The sequence below is a fragment of the Colletotrichum truncatum genome (assembly GCF_014235925.2).
Source record: "Colletotrichum truncatum strain CMES1059 chromosome Unknown Contig_0008, whole genome shotgun sequence".
NCBI lineage: Eukaryota > Fungi > Ascomycota > Sordariomycetes > Glomerellales > Glomerellaceae > Colletotrichum > Colletotrichum truncatum.
The window spans coordinates 3493982-3511650 of record NW_027222405.1 but is presented as its reverse complement, the minus strand read 5'-3'; the positions used below and the strand labels follow the sequence as shown (position 1 = coordinate 3511650).

General features: G+C 47.6%; 6 protein-coding genes across 6 annotated transcripts; 3 read left to right on the top strand and 3 right to left on the bottom strand.

The window, feature by feature from the left end:
- Positions 1-3863: 3863 nt before the first annotated feature.
- On the top strand, positions 3864-4916 carry CTRU02_212454 (succinyl-synthetase subunit; the record flags this gene model as incomplete). The annotated part of the gene is made up of 1 exon (XM_036726917.1): positions 3864-4916. One exon carries the CDS (start codon positions 3864-3866, stop codon positions 4914-4916), a length of 1053 nt encoding a protein of 350 aa, XP_036581161.1.
- Positions 4917-5760: 844 nt separating this feature from the next.
- On the bottom strand, positions 5761-6729 carry CTRU02_212453 (uncharacterized protein; the record flags this gene model as incomplete). Its single annotated transcript, XM_036726918.1, has 3 exons — positions 5761-6022; positions 6121-6603; positions 6653-6729. The coding sequence occupies 3 exons, from the start codon at positions 6727-6729 to the stop codon at positions 5761-5763; spliced, it is 822 nt and encodes a 273-aa protein (XP_036581162.1).
- Positions 6730-8006: 1277 nt separating this feature from the next.
- On the bottom strand, positions 8007-9407 carry CTRU02_212452 (cip2; the record flags this gene model as incomplete). The annotated part of the gene is made up of 1 exon (XM_036726919.1): positions 8007-9407. One exon carries the CDS (start codon positions 9405-9407, stop codon positions 8007-8009), a length of 1401 nt encoding a protein of 466 aa, XP_036581163.1.
- A 2159-nt stretch (positions 9408-11566) lies between these two features.
- Positions 11567-13038, top strand: CTRU02_212451 (sec14 cytosolic factor; the record flags this gene model as incomplete). Its single annotated transcript, XM_070205842.1, has 3 exons — positions 11567-11769; positions 11819-12384; positions 12443-13038. 3 exons carry the CDS (start codon positions 11567-11569, stop codon positions 13036-13038), a joined length of 1365 nt encoding a protein of 454 aa, XP_070060655.1.
- Positions 13039-13572: 534 nt separating this feature from the next.
- CTRU02_212450 (magnesium dependent) lies at positions 13573-14220 on the bottom strand (the record flags this gene model as incomplete). Its single annotated transcript, XM_036726921.1, has 1 exon — positions 13573-14220. The coding sequence occupies one exon, from the start codon at positions 14218-14220 to the stop codon at positions 13573-13575; it is 648 nt and encodes a 215-aa protein (XP_036581165.1).
- A 2050-nt stretch (positions 14221-16270) lies between these two features.
- On the top strand, positions 16271-17440 carry CTRU02_212449 (Metapyrocatechase 2; the record flags this gene model as incomplete). Its single annotated transcript, XM_070205841.1, has 4 exons — positions 16271-16657; positions 16719-16904; positions 16974-17224; positions 17278-17440. The coding sequence occupies 4 exons, from the start codon at positions 16271-16273 to the stop codon at positions 17438-17440; spliced, it is 987 nt and encodes a 328-aa protein (XP_070060654.1).
- Positions 17441-17669: the final 229 nt, after the last annotated feature.

The following is a 17669-nucleotide window of genomic DNA, read 5'->3' as shown; positions in this document are numbered from 1 at the left end:
GTCAGGATCAGGAACGGTAAAACAAACAAAGGGTACTGTTCGGACTTGTATATAGTATGACCTGAGCTCGACTCATAGTCAGACTTCCATAGCTCTTCAGCAATCAACTTTGTATTCATCCTCAGGATACTTTCAGCTTACCTTCACTGCGAATACTTGTTGAGCCTAAGATTGATCACCTTAGCCTCTGACTACCGATCTACGACACAGCCTACGACCTACGAACCAGACTTACGACACGACAATACTGTTTACTAGCGTCAATCCCCAACTTCTGTTAGCAGACCCTACTGTCGGATAGCTGACCGTAACAGTTAACTAGTCTGCTAGGATCGTAGCGATCTTATTACTATTAATTACTATTATAATAAAATAGACGGTAACTTAGAATTAACTATCGCTACCGGTCTCTTCCTCTTCGTTACCTTTACTAGTTTATTCGGTTACGTAGTAGTATTGCTAAGAGTCTTCAGCAGTAGGTTATAAGTCTAACCCGTCGAAACCTTCGTATTAGACGAGAAATTAGCTATATATTAAAAGTAATATATCCTAGGCATATTAGGTAGTTTTAAACTTCTTGTACGCTTTTCGTCTCTCTTCTATAGTATGTTTAGTTAACTAGCAGTTAGGTTTTCTATATACATAGCACTTCTTAAGCGTTAGCGGTAATAAGGGTCTGTCACGGCTTCTTCCTCGTAATAATCGACTTCGTAATAAACGACTATATCGTAAATAACGCCCTCGACCGTTAAAAGTTCTATCAGTCTAATACTACTCTAGTAGGTTAGCTACTATATTAAATTGTTATTAGTTAAGACGGGTAGCTATCTCGATCGACAAGATTAATTAGCTATAAAGTCCCTTATACGTCTTAGCCGGTATAAATAACGCTATTACATACTCTAAAATATCTCTATAAGCGTATAGAAGTTAGGTATAGAGGGATCGGTCGTTATAATCCTATTATAGTAAACTAGGCTAAATCTTGCTTAATTTATTATATAGTATGTTAAAACACTCCGATTTAGTCTTTCTAGGGTTATCGCGAATGATTTAGGGAAGAGTAGTTATATTCTACTACGTAACGTATGCTTATTGCCTTTCCCTAGTCTCGAAGTATGATTTTAATTAGTTAATTATAGTCTTAAAGTTAGGCTATAGGTTAATTACTTTAATCAAGGCGTAGAAGTAGGTTTTAGCTATTCCTTTTAGTATTAGGGGAAGTACCTTATTATATTAAGAGGTATAAATTCCTAGCATTCTATAGTAATCTACAAATACTAGCATCTTCTTTTCGAGTATATCGTATATATCGCTACTATATTTTATATCGTTAGGGTATAGTTTTGCAAATTCTATTAATTACTTTCCGATACGGTCTATTAACTTATATAGTTAGAAGTCTATTAACGGAAAGACTGTAGGATATAGCAGTCGGTACGGTAGTTACTACTATTATTATTCTTATAGAGGAGGTAGCTATAAGGTTAGTTCGACTCTTCCTCCTATACTATTAGCTACTATTACCGGTCTCGTAATCTCTTCGTAAAATTCAAGGTTTTTTATTAAAGCCTTTAGATTACGATATCTCTTAATGCTTTATTTAAGTTCTTAAGGTAACTAGTAGTAGAATTCTTCCTTTTTAAAGGCTAATACTATGTTTTTCAAGATTTTCTTACTATCTATTTCGATATAGACGCCGTTACTAATTAAATAGTTTCTAAAAAATCGTAAGATTAGGGGAGGTACGTTCTAAAAGTCTTCTTCTAACTAGTTAGCGAAATCAAGAGAAACTTCGTTCTATAGCTCGAGGCTTATAAGATTCCTCTTCTTATAAGTCTTAAGTAGGAAAACTATATAGGAACTTAGTTATTATAAGCTAGCGTTTATAAGGTCGATTACCTAGTTATCTTATACTACTAAATCGATTATACTTTCGATTCTTTATAAGATAAAGACTATTAATTAGCTTTTAGTAATAACGCTACTTGCAAGCGATCCTTCTCGTAAATTTCGCTTTATTCTAACAGTATAAAAGGATTACTTCTATTTAGAATCTTAAATTCTAATCTTTAATAGTATTAGCTACGATTAGTATAAGATATAGGCCTAGAAGTAGGAGTTAAAAGACGATTTAGGATATTACGATTCTAAAGGGAAAGAATCGTAAAATCGGGGATTTTTATTGGTTTATTATTTATTTCCGTTAGCGTTATTCTTGCTAATATTCTCGAAGGGTATAAAGGTATATATAGGTCTCGAATTAGTAAGGAGAGAGTTTTACCGTAGATTCTTTTATAAATCTTTCTTTCTCGCTTTAGGCTTTACTCCTTACTATTAGGAAGTTTAGAATCTAGTAAATAGTTAGCTTTATAACGCTTATAACTATATACGTTTCTCCTAAGCTATAGCCTTAGAAGCGTATACGTATAGCTATATAGGCGGATTACTACTAGTAGTCTTTGCTTGCCTTTCGGCGTATTCTTCTTCTAGTAGGGAGGTTTTTTATAATAAACGCCTCGTAGTTAGTACCTCGTCTAGGGATTTATTAAGAAACTAGCAAGCGTTTCGTAATTAGTACCGCGCGTAGGGGATAGTTATAGTTAAGGAAGTTGTTATCCCTTATAGGATTTATAAATCTTTGCCTTTATAGCGTAAAGAGGTTAGAAGACTGTCGATTTGGTAGGTCTCTTCTTTTAATAATTGAAAACGCGTAATAAAACGCTCTTACTAGCAATAATTAGCTACGATTAACCTTATCCCGCCTAGGGTAAGCATAGTAGTCCCTAGGTTACTCGAATAATTGGATTGCTAGTAGATTCGAGGAAAAAAAGCTTTCTTCTACTAGTTTCCGTAGATCCTAGTTACTCTCGCTTCTTCTCTCGTTAGTACGAAATCCTTACTTTTACCTAGGCTTAGGTATCTAGTTTAAGAAGTCGTCTCTTCTAGTATTAACCTTACTAATCTACGGTTTATCTATAGCAAAGTAGTAATTATAAAGTTAACTAAATTAATAGCAACTATAAGGTTTACTACTAATCAGTATAGGTTTTACAAGGGGTAAAACGGAATTCCGTTTGTTAATAACAAATAATAGTAAATTAGTTCTAATCGATAGTTTATGATAGTTGAAAGTAGTGTTGTTAACTAGAAGGTGGGGATATTCCCCCTTAGCCTGTCACGTGGGTCTGGGAGGCTTGGGCCTCTCAGCCTGGCGGGCGTGTGGCTGGAAGTGCCACACGACTCCGTATTCCAACTATCGCAACAAGAACAGTCACAAACTCAACACAGCCATGATACACAAGGACTGTCGCCTGTACAGTCCAATCTTGCCGAGAAGCCGGATCCTTCTTCAATGGCCCATACAAATCGACAGTCATTGAGGAGATAAGCTGGAACCTTGGTTTACTTGTCAAGGAAAAATAAAAGTCTAGAGAACTGGAGAACTAGGAAACCACCATGCGCACGAAGCCCGTGAATGCTTGTTTCGGCATAATAATAACATTGAGAGAAGGAAATGCAGAAACGTTCAACGCAAAAGAAGAAATCGCACGGATGTGAATACATAGTAACGTATCATTCAAGTACCGATTGAAGGGCGGAGAAAAAGTGGCAATTAAAGTGGGATTACTAGCCCTGAAAAAATGAGGTCCAGTTACACTCGATAGGATATTTTCTTCTGATTATGAGCACATCTACAGTATTCTACAGCTGCAGTGGATTTGTCGACATGACGTCACAGATTGCTGTCATCTTGACGTGTATCAGCAGATGATGAGAGAAGCATATATGTATGTGTGAGAAAATTGAAGAAGATGTGTGCTTGCTAAAACTGCAAAATTATTTGTCCGTAAATAATCGACATGACCTCAGCAAACGCGAAGATGCGTGCCGTAGCCGTCACCAAGTATGGTGATATCAACAACCTCCAAAGCATCGAAGTACAGAAACCCTCGAATCCGGAAGGCCACGACATTCTGGTTCATGTCAAGGCATGCTCTGTGAACCCAGTCGATACAAAGGTCCGACGAGGTGTGTACGACGACTATCCGGACTACTATGACCGAGCGCCCAAGCCTCCGCAGATACTTGGTTTCGATGCTGCAGGTGTGGTCGAGAGTGTCGGTCCAGATGTCAGGAACTTCCAAGCCGGCGACGAAGTCTTCTATGCCGGATCACCCATCCGTCAAGGCAGCAATGCTGAGTATCAGCTTGTCGATTCAAGAAGCGTGGCTCTCAAACCAAAGAGCTTAGATTGGGGGCAAGCAGCCAGCATGCCTCTAACGTGGATCACCGCCTGGGAAGCGCTGTTGGAACGTATGGAGATTCAGGAAAACGAGAATGTCGGTATTCTCATCGTCAACGGTGCAGGTGGTGTAGGAAGTGTGGCAAGCCAGATTGCCCGACACGTACTGAAGCTTCCTGTTGTGGTAACAACTGCCTCCAGGGAAGAGACCGTGAAGTTCTCGAAATATGTCGGAGGCGCCACTCACACTGTCAACCACCGCGAGGACTTAGTCAAGCAGGTTGAAAACTTGAAACTGGATGTTCCTATCAAGTATGTCTTCATGACGCACACGCCAACTTCAGGCTACCTCGCACCTGCCGCCAAAATCCTGGCTCCGTTTGGAAAGGTTTGCTCGATCGTCCAAGACCAAGAAATGCCGATGTATGGGACAGAGTTCATGGCGAAGAGCTTGACCTTTGTGTGGGCGCTGCTGGGCACTAAGCCATATTATGGCGTTCAGCCAGAGAGCCACGGCAAGATCTTGGAGAGATTGAAGGAGTTGTTGGACAACAACGAGGTGAAGTGTCATAACACCCAGAAGCTAAAGGTTGACGAGGAAGGCGTAAGGAAAGCTCATGAGATTATTGAGGGCGGAAAAGCTATTGGTAAGGTTTCTTTGGAATTCTGAGTATTGGTAGAGGTCCTGAGATGGTGGCAATGACATACTGTAACTTAAGAGCAGTAGCCTACAATGAAGAAGTTCCAGTTTAAACGAATTGAGAGCAAGAAACAAATAAAACCACATAGATCAGGCACGCACATGAGCCTACAATCGCGTCCAGCGTGGTGAAGATCATCTCTGAGAATGTACTATTCTTACTAGGCCTGACTTCTACAATGCTCAGCGCTTGACCAGCGACTATCGCAGTAGGTGCTATCCTCTACAATATCGCCGTTCGTAATGCCGGCTACAAGATTTGCAGGTAGTCACCACTAGGGAATCATCTGGATTGGCCAAAGTCAAGCTGAGCCTAGCAGCGTATGACAAATGATCTGCGATGGTTTATAGACTTTATCAAAGTTAGAGCTTCGTAACTTTCGTTCAATCCTGGCTGTGTGCAAGTGCCATCAGTTAGTGTTGTGGCAATTGGGCTGATGTTGCTCTGGACAGTGAGATCGAGATGGTGTTGTATAGTTTGTCACAAGATTGCGGTGTATGATTATCTGGAAAAGTTTCGTTCTGAACTAGGAAGCGCTCTGACTTTTCCTTAAAACGGCATGTGTAAACCCCTTATCGTATCCCAATGCCAAAGGAAATGGCGAAGTCAGGCTCGTAGACCTTCCGCTATTAGGGGATTGCTGGGCAAACGCAATTGTTAGGTTTAATACCAATTGAATCATAGCTGGTTATTGTCTTGTTTCAGAATCACGACAAAAGACGTAAAGATTATCGATTTATTCCCCGAAAGAACTAGAAATGATCCGCTTATTGTCATCAATTCATCAACAAGCCTGCCTGTTTTCAGCACATACTATCTTTGCCTTGCAAACCACACCGAAGCTCCAACAATGGGTACAATCACGCTTGCAATTTTCAGACTGGTTTTTGTCCATGAGAGAAGCATGTCTCTCATAACCATCTTTTGAAATTGCTCGGCTTCATTGACTCTAGGATAGGGGACATCCGGAACCTCATGTCCCAAGAAGGAACAGATCTGCTCCCAGCCCAGACCATCTTCGAGTCTGATCACGAGAAGCTTCTCGGGAGGTATGATTTCTTTGGCAGTTTTGTTGCTGTGTGGTTCATTAGCCTTTTGTCATTGAAAAAGGAGGTGCGAGCGACTAGGCCGCAATCCCGTCTGGGCGCGGCGCACGAACGACAGGAAGCTTACTGGTTCTCATATACTTTGACAGCCTCTCTCAGCCCCTTTTCCTTATCGGGTCCCATGTATCCTCCATACAGTACATAGCAGAAACTTTCGCTAAGCCTGCTCATGTAGTAAGTATATCCGTCCACAAAGCCGACAAGGCGTATGGCAGGTGATGCGAGAAACTCTCCAAACGGCTGGAAAGTCTTTTTTATCGAGGCCCTCCACGCCTCGGAACTGCGCTCAGTGAGAATGAACTTGGCTTCGGGATATGCCGCAACTAGATCTCGCAGGAGCCACGCTGGGATATCAGTAATGCTGTCGTAGTCGCCGAGCCACTTATCAAAGTCCTGCCGTGTGAAGCGCGGGCCCACGTTCTGACTGCTAGCGCGGACAGCATCGTCCATCATACGTAGGTGTGGTATCCCATTAATGAAGACTTCGAGTTGGTGGTAGGGCTTGTAGCCCAAGGTCTTGAGAGCGTGGTAGAATCCTAGAGTGGCATTTCTGGAGATGGTTAGTCAGTGTGGGAAAGTGAAGACGAGAGGTTGCGTACCGTCCAAAACTCAGAAGAATGACTTTTTTCTCCCGGGGGTTTGGGTGCACTGGTTGACGGTCTATGTAACGAGACATGTTAATATCGCCTTCTTTAGGTCGCCTACGATCTCAAACAAAGGCTGTATCTTTTTGGCGCATCATAATTATATAGATAGACACTACTCCAGGAGTTTAATTCTTAATACAAAATTCTGCAAAAATTAACTGCTGCTTGTTTTGGCAATTATCGTTGCCTAACCCGCCAGCCTACCCCGCGACTGGCAGTCAGCACTTATGCAACCTATATGCCGTCTTTCACCGCATACGTCTTCCTGATTCCCTTAAGTAGCTAAGCGTAACAGTTTCTGGTCCTCAGTGGCATTTGCGACGTTGGGTATGATGTTTGTGGCGTCGTAAGCAGCTTCGATGCGAAGTCACGGTATGAGTGTAGTTAGAAGAAGATAGACAGACATCGAGTTTCTGATTGACGCCAGAAACCCCTGTTAGCTCTAAAACGACATTCAAGTCTATAGCTCAGCCTGGAAAAGTGTCAAATCCAACGTCGCATTTCCATAGTCTCACTAGCGACACTTTTTCCCGTTAGTCACCAGAATGCCAGCAGTTGGATATGGTGTCTTATCTCCCACACCAACCATGCTTTCATAAGATACTAGGTAGTTTGCACACCATTGCAACATTATAAGCGACACTTTTCCTCCCCGTCAATGTTGATAGAGTGCCCCGATTGGTCCATAACATGTATCCTGGAGTCCAAAAGGGCTATTAAGCTTCTACTATCGCTCACCCTCATTACCTGCTAGTCTTTACCCTGGTCTTATCGAGACTAACTGCGACGAGCCCTCTTTGCTACAGCCGACCAAAACTATCCATGGTTGGTAGCAGAAGAATTAAATATCGATTTTGGCTACTTATATTGAACATGACTGAAGTAATTCTCACTCCACAGCAACCGTTCGCCCTTTCGCAGCCTCCAGTTTCTGTATGTCATGATTCTTACCGTGTAGCTTTAGGTACCCGTGCCACCACCTTGCATGCAGTCAACATGCTTCCTCCCGAGGTCTACATTGCATCGTTGATGGAGGTGACCTTTTTGGCTCCTCTGTCCATCGCAGGCTTTCCGCCCGGGACAAGATAGTCAAGATTTTCGCCAATGAGGCTGGCAAGAATACCGTTGATTGTTGTTGGGACATCTTCTACGTTAAACCCACCAACTTAACCTCAGATGAGTTTGACTTTAATCACTGAAATCGTGTAAGACAATGGGCTTGGCCAAGCACTATGATCAATCTCTTAGAGACTATGCTTATACAGACATTCATTCTAGCATGGCCTCTGTTGACCTCCACCTTTCCTCATGACAAATTCGGTACTGGCCAAGGTGCCCAGGTATTCAAGTTGAAGTTATTATAAGTCTGGTCCGTTCTGAACACACTAGTCGATCCTCCCGATTGCTTCAAGAGGAACTTGTTGATAAATGCAGTAAGTTCGCTCTGCTGCGAGCTGGGAAAACTGCAGTGCGCGTGGTTACCGATCTGGCTATACCCAAATGTATCAAGAGACCCCAGAGCCTCCCACTGCTTCCGAGCCGCTCCCATGCAGCCGTATGTGCTTATAGTGCCGAGCCACTCGTAGTCGGGGTTCTCCATGACGTATACGGCTCTGGGTGCAATGAGGCCAGCCAGCATGTGATGGTCAAACGGCAACTGGTTGACATTGCTGGTGTACTGGTTGAAAACAGGGCTGAACCACGGGTTCTCGGTCACGATTTGCTTCGCGTCCTGAACGGTGAAGCCGTTGCGGTTCTGCCAGTCAGCGAGGCGCCAGCAGCCAGCTCCGCCGGCACCCGATTCTTGAGGGAGGGTAAGGGCGATGCGCGAGTCGAAAGCCCCGGCGACGAAAGCCCCTTTGCCGTTGCGGGAGCATCCTGTCACACCGAGACGCGTGGGATCGATACCGACGGATGGCGTCGACTCCAGTGCGTCGATGATGCGCGAGACGGCCCAGGCCCATGCCATTAGAGCTCCCGCATTATGATTACTGCCGTATAGGTCATAGAACTTTCCCTTGCCTCGCGACCCGCCGCCTTGTTGCTGAGCAATCTCGTCATTGTTGAAGGTGATGGTTCCCACGTTGGAAGGTACGGGAATGCTCGCGGCTCCGAAGGCGATGATGGCTGGCACGCTGTTCCCACTGGGCTTGGAGATGGTGACTGCGAAAGAGATGGATTTGCCGCCCTCCGAGACGTTGATGGTGAGTCTGTTACCGGAGTATGACGCGGTGACGGACTGTGGCTTGGGAGGTAAGGTTCCTAGTTCCAGGCGCTGAAACTGGGAGTTGATTTCAGCCTGCCGGCAAACCCAGTCGGCCTTGGATGTAACCTTGCCTCCGTTTTGAAAGGTAAACGGGTCAGGTAGAGCGGTGCTCAAAGGACCGAGGCCGTTGGGTAGAGCTGGACAGGCTGTGCCGCCATTGCCCGGTGCTGAAGATGTGCTCGTGACGGGGTCATTTCCTTGTGTTGTTGTTGAGGTTCGGAGAGTGGTTGATGGGGGCGCTGGTGCCGGCGAGCTGGTAACGGGTGAGCTTCCGGGGACACATTGTGAGTACCAATCATTCTGGTACCGGCAATAGTATCCGGAAATGCAGGTGGTGCCGCCGGTGTGCCCGATGCCGCCGCACTGGGCCCATGCACCTTGCTGGGCGCTTACAGATGTGCCAAAGGCAAAGATTGCCGCCGTCGCGAAGAGGAACTTCATCTTGATATTTATTGCACTAATATGCGGGAAGATTAGGAGGCAACCTAATCGAGTTATTGTCTACAGTGTTTTGAGGGAACACAACACAATGGGACTGTTCATGACACCCAGTCTTATAGACTCGCTGCTTTGGAACATCAAGTGAGTCCCACTATAGATTTCGTAAAGAGAACGGAACTTGAACTTTAGCGTACCAGACTTTGATCGGGCTCAATATGGTTTGAGGCTCCGATGCTGGGGTAATAAGTGGCTGAGGTGCCATGGTGGGTAGCATCCGAATGGCCTCGTGGTCCCCCGGGAGAAAGGCATTTCAGGCTAAATGCATACCTTATTCAATGGGTCCTGGAGCTCCCCATTCAGAAGTCACAATTCTTGGAGTTGAAGGTCAATGCAGCTGGAGATATCCAGACGATAGATTGTTTTATCAGGCCATTGCAGAGCATTGTTTGGTTCCGAATGCCCGGTTTCACAAGTTGGGTTGCTCGAGGCTCGAAATTCCACCAACCTCGGAGAGTTATTATTTAGGCAGAATCAACTCTCACTGTAGATTTTATATCAATCGTCTTGGCTTGTTGCTATTCCGGTCAAGAGGGCACCCATTGTAGTTAGACGTCATGACCCAGCTGTCAAGCCCGGTGGGGTTTCACCTGCTCTGCGTTGTGTTCAATTTGTCTACTTAGTTGTAGTGGTTTAACAGCCGATTCGGCAGCGGAATCAGGGAGGAAATCGTTTTGTCCCTTGGCGTTTGTCGGAATAATCTGGGGAATAATCCAGGATAAAACTACCGTTCCAGAGTAGAGACAACGAATTGCGTGAGACGTAGTTGCCTCCTCCTAGTAGAAATTGCCCACTAACAACCCCGAAGATTAGAGTTCTGTCTAAAGCTAAAAGACAATTGGTCAATGACGAGACCCAACTTTTGAAATTGTCGACTCTTTCAGATAGTCCTATGTGCTTAGACTATTGTGAACAGAACGGCTTATGCATGTTTGCTCCGATGCTTTTGACCTCGTGGTAGTGCAGTTAAACATCATCGCAACCTCAAAAATATCACAAATGTTTCTTGAGGAGTTCTCGACTCAGGCAAGTCGCCCAGGATTGCCAGAATAAGCTATGTGGGTTCTCAATTATGGATTCTGATTGGCGAGGTGGAAATCTCGAAGAGTGACGAAGTCAGGATGGAGCTCCCATCTGCATGAACAATTTCAATAGAAACGTGGGCATCTGATCTGCTAAGAAAAAACCAACCAATACAATTGGTCTAAAGGGATGAATTAGATTGGGGAACCTTGAACACGATGGCACACTTGTTCACACTTATTTTCAGAACCAATGCCGGATATTTCGTTTTCCATACGCCGTTTGCTGTGCTCTAAGGAAGCGAGACTCCATAATGACCCGCACGTCAGATTTCCACGATGCTTCGATTGGCCGGCCATACGCGGAAGGATGCGGTGGCGCCGCACCACTAAGACATTGAGGCGCTAAGCTGCTGGTGAGAGTAGTGCTGGTAATGCTGGTAACAGGTGTGAATGACACCTCTGGAAGTAACTGCAGATTAATTAGCGATGCGACGGAACTTCACAATACAGTTCAGATCCTTCTGTACAGAGTGACATTTAGAAGAGAGTGTGGATTGAGGTTATTCCCAAAAGACAGGGTTCAAGGAGGAAAAGCTTAGGTTCAACGGACTTTGGCGAAATAAACAAGATGACGTAAGGGACTATCTTGCTCTTTTTATTGGGTATCTCGGTTTGTCGGGCAACAAGCCTACACTATTCTACGTAGGGTGCTCCGTAATAGTGTAGATGACAGGGATTGGGGTCACAAGGATCAACCAGCACACCTGCACCGGGAGGGAATAGTGGGATCTCACTCGCCGATTACACAATCAAATTCCCACCTAAAGAGATCCCGCTTGTCCCGCCCATGTCACCCACCATGGCCGCCGTCCGCAGGCTCCGACCCTTTCCAGAGCGATCCTCGCATGCGGTGCTGCTTGCTGACGCTGACAAGTAAGACGTTTCTTTCTCTTCTCTGTTGTCATAGGAGCGCGTATCTCCATAGAAAAATCTATTCACCGCCGACTCCGATATCGAACCTCACATCTTTTTTGGAAATATCAAACATCCATCGCACATTAATACAACGTCGAAGCAATGGCCGATACTGCGCCCACCGACCCCGCCACTCAGGTCGATACCAACGCCTCAGCCGGCGCCGAACACGGCTACCCTCATGGCCACCTGGGTCACCTCAGCCAACACGAGGAGGCGCAGCTCGTCGCCTTCAAGAACCTACTCGAGGAGAAGGGACTGTACAAGCCTGGCCCGCCTGCCTCGCATGACGACCCAACACTGCTGTGAGTCTAATTGCCGTCTTCCGGTTTTTTTGGTTTTCAATTTGGCGCCGGATGTCTCGGAAGTGGTGAAGCTGACTTGTTTTTTTCTCTTCTCCTCATACAGTCGCTACCTACGAGCCCGTAGATGGGTCCCGGAGGACGCCTTCACCCAGTTCAAGGACACGGAGGACTGGCGCGTCGCCAGCGATATCGATACCCTCTACCGCACTATAGAGCTTGACGCCTACGAGGAGAGCCGCAGGCTGTACCCGCAATGGACCGGTCGCCGTGACCGCCGGGGTATTCCCCTGTATCTCTACGAGATCAGGCACCTCGATAACAAGACCATCGCCAACTATGAGAAGTCGGGCAAGGAGTCCTTCAGCAAGGCCAAGTGGGACGGCAAAACCCCCCAGGGTCTTCTGAGGCTCTTTGCGCTCTACGAGAACCTCACCCGCTTCACCCAGCCCTTCTCTACCCAGCTGCAGGACCGCCAGCACCCCGATGCCCCGATCACGTTGTCCACCAACATCGTCGACATTTCCGGTGTTAGTTTGAAGCAGTTTTGGAACCTCAAGGGCCACATGCAGGCCGCAAGCCAGCTTGCGACGGCACACTACCCCGAGACTCTTGATCGTGCGTCCCAACTACTTCCCAACCGAAGAGTGACGACATACTGACTTGGCAAACCTAGGCATCTTCATCATCGGCGCTCCCGTGTTCTTCTCCACCGTCTGGGGCTGGATCAAGCGCTGGTTCGACCCCATCACGGTGTCCAAGATCTTCATCCTTAGCCCGCACGAGGTGCAGCCGACACTCGAGCAGTTCATCGAGCCGCGCAACATTCCCAAGAAGTACGGCGGCGAGCTCGAATTCAACTGGGGCGACCAGCCGACCGTCGACCCGGCCTGGGAGGGTGTCGTGCGATGGGAGAACGGCCACTCATCCTTCAAGTCGCGCCCCGCCGTCTGGCGCGTCACCGACGACGGCACCCGCGTCGAGTGCTTCGGACTCGGCAGCGTCGGCGGAAAGGAGCAGAAGGAGCTTATCGCCTCCGTGCCCCGCACCTGGCCGCCGGCGCAGGAGAAATCCAACGGCGCAGCTACGGAGAAGACGACTGCAGCGGCACCGGTTGAGACCCCCGTCGAGGCTGCCAAGACAGAGCCCACGGCTGCGAACGGAGAGGAGGAGCTTGCGAAGCTCTCCATCTCCGATACCAAGGAGATTGCGGAGAAGCACACCAACGGCGCGGCGGCGCCGTCCCCTGCCATCCCGTCGACGGTCGCATAGATGAATACCAGAAGACATTTAGAGTATAGAAAGAGATGAGAGAAGGATGGGGAGATATGCATATATGGCATCGTAAACAGCATGATGGCAATTGCTTTTTTTTTTTGTTATCTTTTTTTAATTCGTAGTTGGACACGGCTTTATATATACCCCCCCCCCCCCCAAATGGGATTTTTGATACTCCTAATAACGGGCAAAGGTCAGCCGTCTACGGGACAAGGCAACATGGGATGGGGTTGGAGTTTTTAGTAGTTGAAGAATCTTTTACATGTTGTTTCTCTAATCCGCCAAATCGTTTCTTGTTTATGCCTAGTAATAATGTGGTATCAAGACGTTGCGGTCGTCCCATCTAAAAAAGTCCAATGACTCTGAAAATCGGATCAAAAACATCGTTTGATCATCCCGTCTCCAGTTGCAACAGCGCTCTGATGCCCCGTCGGACGAAGCCCAAATAGTATAGATTATCGCGCCCAACGCCAGTGGGAAAAAGAATGTCTATAAATCTTGTCGTCGTTCACGCCGATGTATGTCTTATCAAGTGTATCCCCGCCTCTTCCGCCACTCGGCAACGCCCTTTTCGATCTCGGGCCACGAAACACCGTCTCTGACAAGCCACATCGTAACCCCCAAACTCTCCGTATCACGATTCCGGCTCTCATCGTCAAAGAAGAGCATGTCGGTGTACGGAATGCCCGTCTTTCGGAATATCGCCTCGAAATGGCGGATCTTACTGCTAGGGTAAATCTCCAGCCCGCCATCAAAGAACTCGAGCGCCTTCCTCGTCTTCTCCTTCTTCCCGCTGCCGCCCTCTTCCGCGCTCGGCGGCGGTACGTGGAGGAGCTTCAGCATGTCGCGCGCCAGATCGGGTGCGCTTGTGCGCGACGCGACGGCAAGTTTGATCCCGGCGAGGGGTAGGGTGTACAGGATGCGCGGGACGTCGTTGTAGAAGGCGAAAGATTCGCTGTGGCGGTCGGTGGCGGCCGAGTGTGCAGAGTTCGCCTTCAGAGGGCCCGCGACATGGGTGTCTACCCAGAAGGGCCAGAGGGTGTAGTCGAGATCGAAGACGATCAGTTTCGGGAGTGGGAGCTCGTCGGTGAGGATGCGGGGGAGGGCGAGGGAGCTTGTTGTCGAGGTGGAGGGCGTGCTTCCCCCTTGGGGAGCCTTGGAGAGTTTCTTGGGCATGTTGGTATGCGAATCGCTTAAGTATTATAAGATTGAATGCGAAGAATAACAGATGGCTGCGCAGGCTGTTGCAAAAGAAGAGATGCGATGGTACTTGACGAACGTGGGGTAGATGAGGATGGAATGTTTGGAGGGGCAGTTTGCGACTGCAGGTGGCGGTTTTCGTCACTGGCTTTAGCCTCAAGCTGCCGCACGGACCATGCCGGGTCGGTACGGTACTATGTAAGTGATCGGACGAGCAGTAGTAAGAGCCGTGCAACACGGTAAAAATGCAAAGCCTAGGAGTGGAAAAATCAAATAACAGACGAAAATTAGAAAGTCGAAGGAAAGAACTCTTCAATGATTTTCAACAGGATCATACAAAGGGTCAAAAGTAAACTGACATCAACAACAAAAGATATCGACGTTGGCCTGATTCGAACAGACGCTCCCGAAGGAACAAGATTTCTAGTCTTGCGCATTAGACCACTCTGCCACAACGCCAGATGACCTCGCTTAGAAGCGGAGATGCTGATTTCAACGGATAAACAGCATAAGTAGTAGCACATCAGCCTTGAAAATGTTCGCCGACTTTCCTCCAAGGCTGCTGACTTCTAGTTTTAGCAACATAATAACGCTTGCTATTCAGATACTTTCTCACTTCCCGAGGGCTGTTCATTGAAAATATCTGGCAAAAGGCGTATTGCCGCCTATAACCAGTAGTCATAGAGGGGAGTACTCAGAACTGGGTACTATGAGCAATAAGCCAACGCAGTCTTTCCGTATCCTTTTCTCGTATGGAATTGCTAGCTCTACATCTCGCAAATTGAATTCTGATTTCTGATGTAAATAAACATTCAGGCTGCAGATATACTAGCGGGCCATGGGCTAGTGTATTGAGCAAAAGATCCACGTCCTTCGAACCCTTCAACGCGTCGGCAGTGTGCCGAGCAGGTGGATGCATGTTGCCACCACAATTGAATAGTGCTTGAATTACCGCAGTAAATAAGATCTCTACTTAAGAATTCTCTCGGGAGGAGAAATTCACTCATGGCAGAATGACGTAAACTCGCTCCATGACCCAGCGGACCTCGCCGGAGCCGGTGACCCACTCGGACACGGCGACGGGCCGCCTTATACCACATATTGAAAAGAAATGGCCGGGCCAGTAGCCTATCTATGAATCTCTACCATAAAAAAATACAGTGAACTAAACTTGGGATTCATATTCAACACCGAGCTGAAAATCCTTGTCCCACCAATTGCTAGAAGTCCTCGGAAGCACGCACGAATTTCGTCTCATAAAGACAAACCTTACAAGAGCTGACATCCAGAGCCGTGGCCATCGTAATGTTCGAATTCCGATCTGCCGCAGTGCAAGGAAACCTTGCTCGTACATTAAATCGGAGCTACTTTTAGCCCCGAAGCTATAGCCACACGTCAACTCAAAACGCAGTTTGCTCAGCTTCCTTTCTTCATCGAAGCTCTGATACGCAGCGTCTCACTCGGTAACTCGACCGGCAGTTACAATGACGTAGATTCAAAAGTCCGTGACAATCCAAGTCGCCATTGACGGGGCCGATCAGCGGCAAATAACAAACAGCAAACAAGCTTACCCTCGGGCCTCTCGGGAACCTAGGCAACGTATGCAGAAAAAACAACTTCTAACACGGGCATTGGCGGCGCCACGCCTCCAGCCCGAGCGGCTGAGTTTCGGCACCGCGCCAACTGAAGCAAACACAACCAACGCCAAAAAAGCCATGAGCCACCCAAAAAATGGGGTGAATCTGCCCGCCACACCGGACTCATTACTTTTCCCTGTGCAAGTACCGAGCGCGTGTGCCTGACGTCCGATGGACTGTGGTGGGGTAGTGCGGGGGAATTAAACTGGCTGATGTCCCCCCCCTCCCGCGGTCCTTGAGACGAGATGAAAGAGCTGTCGATATAACAATACAAAAGTGCTTTAACCCTGTTCTCGGCCCTAGATCTGGCTGCTTTTCACGATTCACCCACGAGCAGGCTCCCGCGCAATTAACCACACAAAAGACAACAGATTGAGACACATCCCACCATGGCTTCCCGGAAGATTCAGCTCGTCCGCATCTCCCACGTTTACTACAAACACAAAAACATCGAGGCAGCCCGCAAGTTCTACGACGACTTTGGTTACTACGAGACGGAGCGCGTGGGCAACAGGACGTACTACCGCGGCTACGGCACCGAGCCCGTTGTTTTGTGCGCCGAGGAGGCTGCGGAGGACGAGTTCGGAGGTCCGGCCTTTGTAGTTGAGTCGCTCGACGACCTCGAGTACGCTTCCAAGACTCTTCCAAACGCGACTCAGATCTATGAGCTGAAGGACGTTCCCGGCGGCGGCAAGTGTGTGACCTTCAAGGACCCAGTCGACGGGTGGCCGTTCCACCTTGTGTACGGGCAGACGCCTGTTGAGAAGCGCGACCCCGGGTTCCCTAACCTAAAGTTCAACTTTGTGAGTTATGGAGTGTGCGTGTGTATATTTGGAGACAAAAGTTGCTGACGTGCGGTGTCGTGTACAGCCAAATGAGAAGCATCGTGACGTGAACCAGAAGCAGCGCTTCACGAAACGGCCTGCGCCGGTGCATAAGCTGGGTCATTTTGGCGTGTGCCTGACCAACTTTGACAAGGCGTATGAGTTTTACACATCCAACTTCAACTTTTTCCCCAGCGAGGTAGGTCTTTTTTTTTTTTTTTTTTTGTGGTATCCATGAGATCGCAGTATTTCGCTGACGGCCGTGAAGCTTGTTCATGCTCCCGACAACAAGGACAAGAAGGTGACCGTCTTCTTCCGTCTCAATCGCGGCAAGGAGTACGTCGACCATCACTGCTTCTTCTTCTTCGAGGGACCAAAGTACCACGTCCACCACTCGTCATTTGAGACGCACGATTTCGACGCGCAAGTACTGGGCCACGACTGGCTGAGGCACCAGGGACACAAGAGCTGCTGGGGCGTAGGCAGGCATATCATGGGTAGCCAGATTTTCGATTACTGGTAAGTCGAGGGACCGACTGATTGCAGTGAATGCGATACTGACTCGGTGGCAGGTTTGACCCATCTGGGTTCATCATGGAGCATTACGTCGATGGCGACTTGCTTGACGATTCGGAGGAGACGCACCACAACCCTGCGTCGCCGGACAATCTCCACATCTGGGGTGAGTGCATATCACGTCGCTTTGTGATGCGATGCCCTTTTGCTAACTTGTAAACAGGACCCGAAGTGCCGCCCGATTTTTTGAACTGAGTGGGCTGTGGGCTCTCAGTGGATTGATATATCAAAACACTTTGTATTGTAGCGTACCGCATATGAGTGTAGATTGCATAGGGCAGCGGCTAGGCCTATTGCCTTCTAGGACGAAGTCGAGTAAATAATTATCATCTATAAACAATTTAGCGTTTCCCACGAGGACCTTTGTGATGTGGAATCTTGCTATTTG